The 10,963-nt window shown below is 37.8% G+C and overlaps 1 protein-coding gene across 5 annotated transcripts in view; it reads right to left on the bottom strand.

Annotated features, from left to right (window-relative positions):
- The window catches only part of CARS1 (cysteinyl-tRNA synthetase 1), a 35,617-nt gene continuing 24,654 nt past the window's right edge, over nt 1-10,963 (bottom strand). For 3 of the 5 annotated variants that reach the window (XM_075712194.1, XM_075712197.1, XM_075712198.1), the window contains 6 exons: nt 10,200-10,281; nt 5,597-5,677; nt 5,179-5,246; nt 3,718-3,777; nt 2,566-2,649; nt 1-1,458 (listed from right to left, as the gene is read on the bottom strand). In XM_075712194.1, coding sequence (XP_075568309.1) covers nt 1,324-1,458; nt 2,566-2,649; nt 3,718-3,777; nt 5,179-5,246; nt 5,597-5,677; nt 10,200-10,281 — 510 coding nt within the window. In that variant the 3' untranslated portion in view covers nt 1-1,323. The remainder of the gene's footprint in view (nt 1,459-2,565; nt 2,650-3,717; nt 3,778-5,178; nt 5,247-5,596; nt 5,678-10,199; nt 10,282-10,963) is intronic. The other 2 variants (XM_075712195.1, XM_075712196.1) reach the window with 2 other exon arrangements.

The following is a 10,963-nucleotide window of genomic DNA, read 5'->3' as shown; positions in this document are numbered from 1 at the left end:
TGACCTTAACATTACATATGTTTTCAAAGGCAAATACAGACAAACTAGAAAAAAACCTACTAGACCTTTCTGTTACTCCAAATATGTTCATTCCTCAGAAGAAGGAATATAAATATAAAATACAAAGATAAAGCAAAGATCTTTAAACTCTTCAATAAGGAAAGGAACATAGCCTAATGGTTATGGCATGAACCTAAGGGTTTAGAGAACAGGGGTGTCACAGTATGACCTTCTGCAAGTCACCTTGAGGCTTAACAATACTTGAGGAATATAGTTCTGTATATCGAGACACTTAGCTGTTATATGCAGTTGTGAAGTAGGTCTGATATTTTTTAGGATTTCATGAAGTAGCTACTGCCAGTGAAATGCGTTATTAGGCAACAGAGAACTGTCCTTGCAGACATAATGTGACCATACAACATCAGAAAGATTAACTTGGGGTTAAATTGTCATGTTAAAAACATCAGTCTTGAGTAACAAGCAATTTATAGCTTTATTTCCTAATTACAAACTAATGCAAAAACTGTATCTTGGTAAGAAGCCCTCTGTTAATTCCCCCGGCTCTGAACAGGTAATTAGGTACTTTGGCAGCACTCCTTTTCCTTGGAGGGATAGCTCCGAGAACGCACCACCCTCAGCCATTAGCCCTTCATGTCTTCCCCACCTGCTTGTTCAATGCATGTGCATTTGCCTTGTACTTACCCACCTGATTGCAACTGTAGGTTGAGCGAAGATGATGATCTGTTCCCTTTTGCAACAAAGGGACTGTTAGCTTCTACTATGCAAAGTGTTCTGGGTGTACTTATGACAGTTTTTAATAACAGTAGCTAGAGTATCATAGTGGAACTACCCAGTTTTTCCTGCTTATGGAAAGATACTAAGTCATCTGGAAAATACTGTTCTAACTGTGGGACAAATTACTCAGCTCCCATTTAGCAGTAAATTTTGCTGACTGTGACATATTCCAGAATGCAAGCTGCAGTAGGTTTAGATAGAGATCAGTATGCAGGACAAATTAACCAAAGCCTGGACAGCTATAATAAACAAGAATCCTTATGTGGATTTGCTGACTGAGCAGCACCTTCCCAAATAGAACTGGCAACCATTCTACCTGCTACTGCTGTTGCGAAGAAACTTCTTACAGGTTGACTTTTTTTAAGACTGGATTTTTATTGATGTTCCAGATGACATTATTAATCCACGTAAACAGGATTTTTACTTTGCACATAATAGAAAGTGTAAACAGAAATTTGAGCATCGGAATATGCTCACTTCTTCAATGGTGACCTAGCACTCGCCTTCTAAAACATAGTCCTGTTGTTTTCAATTTGCACTTCCATTCTGAACCATTTGTAGATACTCCTTGTATAGCTTTTCTTGGGTTTCATAAAGTTTCTTTAGCTTCTTAATTTGTCCTTTGCTGAGTTCTTTGCCTTCTGTATCATGGGTGGGAAATCCCTGAAATATTTAAAAAAAAGGAAGAGAATATTTAAGATCAATTCTTGGACTGCTTTTGCTCCTTATGGAATCGTGTTTTAATAAGATAGGGGGATAAAGTCATAATGACAAGCTGTCAGGATGGGGTGCATCTTGGGTAATTTTAGTCACCTAGAAGTTTGACAACTAACTTTGACTATTTGTCTATGTTCCCTTCCTAGTTAATGAAGGGGCAAAGGGTGTATTTATTTTCTGTCCTGTACTAAGTAAGGGAAGCTTAGACAACTAACTTCTAGATGGTTATAGTTAAAGAGAATAATGACTAATCCCTGAAAAGATGGTTAAGAGATCACTTTTCATCATACTACCATATTGAATCCAAGGCTTAAAGCAAAAGCAGTAAGAGATTTGTGTCCTCAGTGGAGAAAGTACAATCAGAGTTTTTATGGAGGTTCTCCTTGGCTTGCAGGGGTATTTTCCAGTATTTACACTCTCCATTCTTACTTGCTGCCAGGGCCTGAATTTGCACACGTGAAGAGGACAGGCAGAAGCAGGATCAATGTCCCGGATCAAGCGCTGAAGAAACAGTGCTTTATGTTTTCCTAGTAACACCTTTTATCTTCAAGGGGAGCAATCAAGAGCAAAGTTACCCGTACAGCCCCTTCAGAGCTCCTTTGTCAGGAGAGAGCAAACCAGTGGGCAGAACCAAAAAGGAAGCACAGGACCTCTCTGAAAAACATCAGTTCTGGCAGAGTTGGACAGTTTGTACTTGCAAGTGAATTCCTTGCCTTGCAACAGGGTAATAAATCTGTGAACAAACATCATACGTGTTCCTACCCACAATATCTACAGGGAATTTTGCTCTGCAATGAGAGGGGCCAAACGAGACCAATGTACAATGAAAACACCCTTGAAATGATGGCCAACAGTTAGAGAACCTCACTCCCCGATGCAATATGTATGTGCAAGAAAATTAATATATTGCCTTTTCTTTCTCTCCTTCCCTCTTCCCGCTGTTAGTAGCACTGCCCTGGAGGTTTTGGAACAAGATCAGCTACAGACACATACAATTGAGTATGTACAACTGGGGAAAGAAAACCACTCCCTATCTAAAGAAAAGTCTCTTACGTTTTCATCAAACATGGAATATTTGTCATGTTCTGATTTAAACATTTCATGTGGTGGAATCTTCATTTTTGCCAGTTTTGCTGCCTGTAATATAAAATGTGCATTAACTGCATTAGCATCACAGTTAATTACTGACAACCTGTCACATATGCAAAAGGAAAAGTAGACTATAATTTGCAAATCAAAGAGCATTTAATTCACAATTGTTTATCATGTGAAAAGAAACTTTCAGTGAGGAACAACTCAATAAATCTTAACTGTGCTTGTTGGGGGTGTGGTGGGGGAATATGTTTTTCCTGCTGACAAGCACAGGTTTCTGTGCAGGTCACAGCAGGATCAGGATGCAAGTAATTGTGCTGAAAATAAACTGAACTTTCACTTATCTGTAAACAAGCACATTTCAGAATCCTTTCCAAGTAATTTATGCCCAATGCAAGAGAATTGCCTTTTTGAAAGAATGCAAAAAGCTACTTGGAGTTTTGTGGATGATAAATGCTATTTATCTGGTTTTCTCTCTGTACATGGTGCTCTCTACAAGTTTACTTCCTCTTTTAACCCAGGAATGCGTTTCCTGTACTATTAGAGTCATCAGCATGGCAAACAATCTTTTCTTCTTATGAATTCATCTTCTCTGGCTGTCTACTCCTCATCCAAAGCCTAAAACCTTTGAGCTATCTCAATTCCAACTGCAGAGATAAAATGTGTTTTTAAAAAACACTACATTTCAGAGTTCAGTCGTAGGGAACAGGTGGATTCTTAAACAGAAAAAACACTTTTCACACCTATCTACAACACTGGAAAGGGAAGGAAATAATAAATGACACAAGCAAAATCTTCTTTAACAGGCATGTAAGATACTACTTTGGTAATTAAGGAAGTAATACTGTTTATAGACTGAAATGTGTGCTACAAGATCTTCTAAGAAGCTTTTGCAGCCTATAGTTGTGTTTTCAAAGATGGCTTCTCTATAATAGGAGCTGAATATTCAAATCTGAACTGCAAGCCAAAGTCATTCTGAGCAGAAGAAAAAAAAAATGCAGGCCCAGTTAGGGCCAGGCAGACAGCCTGTGTTCTAATGTAATCTTTCCTGCACATGACTATTGCTGCTAATACTTTTCTTCAAAACCAGATTAAAAGGATCTGAACACTTACTTCCTGCTCTTGTTTTTTCCTGGCTGCTTCTTCTTTCTTCCTTTTTTTCTCTTCTTCAATCTATGAAAGGCAATGTTGATGAGTAAAAGGTAACTAACTACTTCACTTGGTTGTTTTCTAAAAATCTAAGCCAGCTAGCTCCCCTGGATATCTAATTACAGACAGAACTGGCAGCATGACCTGCAGCAAAAACACCATACCTTATAATTAGGATTGTCTGATAACTTCCCACTGTATGACTTAGATTTCATTTGCTTTTATTCATGGTTAAACCAGTTTTAACTGTTCAGAATGCTTTTTGCATGCGAAGTGTACACATATGAAAGAATGCCTACAGAGCCTGCAAAAGAAATGGTCCTACCTTTTCATGGGGAAAAATGTTTTGCAAATTACTTTAAAAAGACCGTATTTGGCTGATATTTTAAGCTCTTGCCTCAAACTGTGAAGACGTTACAGTTTCTCAAGAAGCAGTTGTATCCCTTGATGTTCCTAGGGAAACAACTATCCAAATTTAGCCAACTTATAAAACTTAAACAACAAAAAAAAAATCTCATCTTGCACTTGCTTAGGAGAGACCTATCAGTTCTCCAAAGGTCCTGCCAGTACTGAACATAATAGTGTTTCCAGGGAAAATGTACTCTAGTTGCAGGTTCCACCCAGCATCTATATACAAATTGCCTTCAAATGTCTTTTTGATGAAAGCATCTGGAATTGGCTGAAACTACATTTTACTTCTCCCTTTTCTAAAAAACATCTACATGGAAGGAGAAATGTTGGAAAGTCTTCCAAACGTTTCTAGTCATGGTGGAATTCTATTATTTGTTAAAACTGCAGACAGACATGTGAAGCGTTACTTTCAAATGTTACAAAGTCAAATATTAATGCTAGGAAGTGCCAAAAGGAGGGTTTATGTACAGACCTTGTGCATGTGAATTAAGATTCACAATCTTTATATTAAGAAGAAGAAACCCATCAAGTAACGTGAATTCTTGCCCCCACACCTGAATATCTCAGTCATCCATATGACATTAATTAAGATTTGGCCAGTGCATTTTGTTCTCACTTATCAGATATATACAGTCTAGTTCTATGGAAAATGTCAACTTCATTTGTACAGACGAAAGAAGTCTGAATTAGCTTCTCATTAGAATGGTTCTTCCAGAGAGATGACAGTACGCTTGCAGTACTTGACATCCCTTAATTATACGAAGATCTTAAAAACCAACCAAACAAAAAACCTTAGAGGTATTCTTTAGATCCCATACAAAATTTTCAAGAAGCTACTGTTTCAGAAATTCTTTTCCTGAACGCCACTCAAATTTTAGTATCAATTCTCTTATGTTATTTTCCTTGTTGCTAGTCTAAGATTTTTCTTACAAGTTATCAAAGAAATGTAAAAGTATCCACAGCTTACACAGTACTGTAAATTTAAAAAACAATTAGAATGCTTAAAATAATAACCTTTTTCTTTTCTTCTCTTTCTTTCAATAACGTGTCCTTATCCACTAATTTAACCACAGTTGGAAGTCCTAAAGAAGCGAAAACAGATGAATGAGTTTCCAATGCTTAAACAGTCAAAGATAAACCTATTTAGCCTATCATAACTGTTTTATTTTTGCAAGCTGAATGCAAATACAACTGTGTACTCAAAAGTGACTAAGACATTAGGTGCTATACAAAAAGATCAAAAAGACTGCAATGTACATTTTTATATTCTATACATATATTCCAATATACATGATATGCTATACCTTTGCAGTCCTTGAGTTTGTTGGATTGTTTCAGATTAGTCTCGACAGGTGGTTTTCCCACATCATATGAAAATAGTAAGATTATAAAAACAGCTACCTGCTAAGTTGCAAGACATATAATTGGGTACCTTCATGATCTTCAAATCGAACACCAAGTTCAGGAAGGATGTCATCTCGAAGAGCATCACTCAACTGCAGCACTTCAGTTACTACAGAGCATGAAAAGTACTTTTAGTGAAGTAAAATTTGGTGAACGTATACTCCTATCCTGCTACACAGTTATTTAAATGCAACTGAGAAATTGCCGCGCTCTCACAAAGGCCAGAGAAAGATCTTTTAAAGTGATAAACCTTTTAAGTAAGTTCTGCCTTCTTTCAGCTACACAGAGAAGTATGTTTCTTTGCAGGGACTTGAAATTCATAAATTTTTCCCAAGATACCGTCATTATTCCTGAAGGGGAACAGAAAGAAAATCCAAGGCAATTCAGGAATGATGTGACAATTCTGCCAGGGTATAGTGGAAGGGTATATGACTCGGGAAGATCTTAATGGTTGCTGTAGGATTTCCAGTAAGAGGGGTTAAGAACCCGATTTTAGAAAAATCACAAATTAACATATCCTGTGCTACATCTAACAGTGCCTTTGAAGGACTATGATTTTGTTGTTTTGATAACTACACGTACATTTATCAGAGCAACTGTAAACCAAACATCCTCTGTTTCTACAGATAGTTATCTTTATCACCTAGTCTGACCAAGCTGTATTTTTCAAGCAAGCCAGTTGCAGCAGAACATAGAATTTTGATTTGGCTTTCTGGATGGTGATCAGGACAAGACGACTAACATTTTTTTTTCCTTGCAAACTTATCAAAGAGCCTTTGATGACAGCAAAGGGTTATGAGCTCAAGATTTAGCTGAAATAGATGCTATCAAGTCTTAAGAGTAAAATAAATCTTCACAGAAGATATTACCTTGTATGAGAGATTGTATCAGCCAAGAAGCAGCAGAACAGTTAAGAGGAACTAAATGCATCAAGAAGACCCAGTATGTTGCTGTTGTGAACTTAATTCAGTGGCATTTTTTTTATAGACAGTCTCATATTTATGAGGAAACGCTTACCAAGTGTGACAAGAGAGATACTTGGGTTAGATGATACCATGTGCTTATAATGTGCAAGTGTTTTCAACAACTCTCAGCTGGTTAAATGTAAGAAGTAATAGGGGTTTCAAAGGTAATAATTCTGGCAGTAGAAGCTACCATCCAGACACTGCACTAAACACTGCACGTATCAGTAGATACAAGTACCATGCCTGAGCCTTCATCTCTTCCATAACTCTCAGAGCCTCAGAGAGCTGAACAGTGAACAGAGCACCAACTATCCTAATCCCGTAAAAAGGAACAGCCACCCTATTTCATTGCATGCTAGCATTCTGTGACTCTCTCTTTGTATAGGAAAGCACTGCATTTTATAGCAGCTCTTTTTTCTGCCGTGAACTAAGTCATTATTTTTCTTGATCCAGAGCAGTTATACACAGCGAACCACATTCATGTTTGATGCAACTCTAAAGAAGCCATTAAGATAAACAGAAGATAAGATTACCGCACTGGCTGTTAACACTAGAAGGTGTTGACTCTAAGCTAGGCAAAGGAATTACACGTCATATCAAGGTAAGTATCAGATACACCTACTGCTTTTTCAATAAAACAGTGTCTGCTCAGTTATAAATACTTATCTGAAATCATGAATAATTGAAAGTTTAAGAAGAAGAAACCCATAAAGGTAGAGAATAATGAGAAATGTATAACAAAACATGTATTATTTATGAAAGGACACATCCTCTGACTAATCCTCTGTCATCCAGAAGAGTCAGCACTGTGCTTCTTAGGGCTGAAATGTGCCTGTTCTTTGCATGTGGTACCTCCAGAACAAAGATATTTAGGGATTGAGTAGGGGGTTGTTTATGGGCTGCCCCAAGATATAAGCTTTTATCCTCACTGAGGACAGTGACCAGGAAACCAGTGGGATAGTACCTTATCACCGGTGCCCATGAACACCCTGGCAGCTAGGCAATCCTTGAGCCTGTGACTATTTCCCAGACCTCTTTTCACATTTTCTGTGAATTTCAAGCCAAAGAGTCTCAGATGTGAAACAGATGTGCTGTTGTGAATGGGAACACTGCGATGGGGAGGAAAAGGAAGAGCTTAAAAAGCATCTGAGAATGTTGGATGTTGAGGCTGGCAGCAAAAGACAAGAGCAGGCACGGTTACAATGAACAAGTGTGTCCCAATTCTGGTCAATTCATGATACATTAGGAGGAGGGCAGAAGGTTTCCCACTGTGTCACAGAAGCAGCTTAGAGCAAAGATACCACATGGCACCAGCACCCATGGCAGGAAATGAAGACGCAAGCAGAGTTCAGTCACAGACACCTTTACCACTGGGTAGTTAATTTAAGCAGATGTCCTGAGGTAAGTAACCAACAACTGAAGAGACTTGCTCCATTTGAACATCTGAATAACAATTCGTTACTAATGAGAATTCTTCCCAAGTATCGGGGGTTGCACTAGAGTACAGATCTGCTCCACTGTGCATCCTTGCAGGGACAACTATATAGGGTCTTTGCAGTTGGTCAAGTACTCAAGTAAGATGTCAGGATGTGCAATATAGAGATGCTCTGACCAACTAATCATTGATGTCTTTTGCAGAGGTTTTCTGCATTTCTTTCCTTTGTACAGGTAGCACAGTGTTTTTCTGTTTACCATCATTGCTAGATACATTCACAAATTAAGTGAAGACTCAACTGCAAATGATCAGCACAGGTCTCCAGTTTGCATACTAATAAGCTTATAAAATAAAGAATTAATTTTATGAACATGTTTGAATGTTAGCCATTCTGGATGATGGCAAAATTTTTGTAGAATATATAAATTTTGATTCTTACCAAACCACAAAGTTTTACAAATGGCTATTCTGTGAAATGTTTCATAAATATAGACACATTTTTAAAACTTATATGTATATAGATGGGTACATTTGTATTACTCTGCAGGTTTTACAGAAGAAGCATACGTTTTATTTAACCGCTAAGAATACTTAAAGCAATACAGATCATGTTAATTAATATTTAACACCATCCTGCCAGCATCAGGCTATGATGGGGGAACTCCCTTCACTTACAACCACATAGAGGCAATATCCTCAGCCATTAATCAGAACAACTTTTACAGTAACTTAACACATCCTGCAGGCAAGAATTTAATGGGTACAGGGAAACAAATCAGTAGGACATTAGTGCAGGGCCTGCCAACCACCACTCAGTTCCATATATCAAATAGTTTAATGAAAGGTGCCTCCCTGGTCAAACTGCACAGAGTGCTCTGTACCCCAGCCAAATAGCAACTAGATCCAGCTTTACTCTTACTGCCCAATGTATTTCAGGCAAAAAATCAATACCTTCCAAGTAAGAAACTCAAGTGCCAGTAAGCAGTCTAGTGCTAAGTATGTTCTAAAAATGATCTACAAGAAGCCCCGTGATATTTAAACCTTACCACTGTTAACAGTGAGGATCAGTTTAGCTCAACCATCAGAAAGCAAGAAAAAAAAGTGCCTCATAAAAAATGAGTATTTATGTTAAATATTGAAAGACCAAAGGTCACATTTTTGGCTGAGAATATACACACAAGCTTCTTGAATTAATTCAAATTACAGAAAATATTTATTGTTGGAACTAATAAGCCTATTTCTCAGCATCAATTAGGCCTATAGGAGTTTGACAGTAATAGCTGAGTAGTCACATTAACAAGTAGTTTTGTGCTTTTAAGGTAAACTTATTAGCCCTTAGAAGAACTCAAACCAGTAGCAGAATTAGGGTTCAGATTCTTTGCCAGCTGAATAGGTTATCAACCAGACACCACAAGTAATTTTATATTTCTGTATAATATATGGGTTATTTATGTATGTTTCATATATCAAAAAAATGCCCTATTTTGTCTTCAAGTACAACTCGCAGTGTAAAAAAGTTTTAAGAAAACAAGAATCAAATACGTATTGAAGACATGTAAAATTCCACAGGGAACAGCAGAAAATAGTAAGAGCTCCATTAGGAACTAATCAGCCAGTAAAATCAAAGAGGGCTTAATGGAACAGCCTTTTTAACACTATATAGTTCTGCTGCCAACACACACAGCATGATCAAAGCTTTTCAGAGGCGGACGAAAAAAAGCACCCAGAACAACTTCTAGCAAACTCCCAGATGAATTCTCTAAAGCGAGCACTCAATTACCATCGGGGAGCTACAATTCCAACTATGCTAACAAATAAGAACGAACAAGGCAGGGTATTTAAACACAGGCATTATCATCGTGTAGCAATCTACACTTTTAAGAGAATGCAAGCTCCCTGGGGGAAGAGATCATGGGTACTTTCGTACCTAGAAAGCAGGGAGTGCCCTAATCTAGAGAAACAACAGCTAGTCCTTCTCATTCCAGAACTTTTAGATTCTTTAGGAAATTAAAAGAAAATGAGTTTAGCCTGTAAAAGATTCCGAAATTAAAGAGACAGGTAGCAGAGATGCAAATACTCAAACCAGCTCTGATTTAAAGATGCCTTACTTATATTCTCCAAACAAAGAGAGACTGTATCAGCTGGCTCACCCCCTGCCCTCCCCCCCAAGTTCGATTCCTACAACCTCTTGAGTCTCATGTGCAACAATACAGGAAAAAGTGAACTCTCACCTTTCCTCTCTCTGGCAATTTGTCGCACTCCTTCTCTGAACTCAGAAAGAACTTGCAGGTATGGCATCACTGTAGATTCAATCTGCAGGATAATTATTTCTACAGTTAGCTAATCATCATTTAGATATAAAACATGTCCTTACCCACTTCATATTTATGTGCTGTTGGATGGAACTTGACCCTCAGGGCAGATCTGTATCAACAAAAATTGTCATTGCTCTATTGATGTCAAAGGATAGATGATAATTTGCGTTAGCTGTCAATCTTCCTTTTGTGCAGATAAAATGAACTTGTGAAGTTCTGCCTCTCTCCATTCCTTTTTCATCTCCTTTCAGTTACAGATAAATCAGTTCCACAGGGTTATGCTACAGTCCAGCTAACTATAATGCAGTACAGGGATAAAAACAGCACCCAGATGAATTTGCCCCTTCATGTTCTGTGTTGTCTTACTTAGGTCCAACTGCTTGTCAGACATAATACCAGGTGAAACTGATGTTAGGACTTACTTTCATTAGAACACAGATCTGTTCCTCAGATGTTAGCTTATGCTAATTGTATTTATCTCCAATACAGTGCAGTTGTCTATTCCTCACATGACTCCCTCACCCACAAAAAGTGGGGAGAGAGTACTGTTGAATTATTTCAGGTGTAAGTAAATGCTGGTCATGAAAGCTCAAAGAAAAAGTCCTGAGAATCCTGCTCTCAATGGTAGTGAACAGCAACAGCAAGCAGTTAGTGAACAATTACAAAAACAACTACAGAAC

Source organism: Pelecanus crispus, chromosome 6, assembly GCF_030463565.1.
Source record: "Pelecanus crispus isolate bPelCri1 chromosome 6, bPelCri1.pri, whole genome shotgun sequence".
In the NCBI taxonomy this organism is placed as follows: domain Eukaryota; kingdom Metazoa; phylum Chordata; class Aves; order Pelecaniformes; family Pelecanidae; genus Pelecanus; species Pelecanus crispus.
The sequence above is the reverse complement of the archived record's forward strand: the minus strand, read 5'-3'. Positions and strand labels throughout refer to the sequence as shown.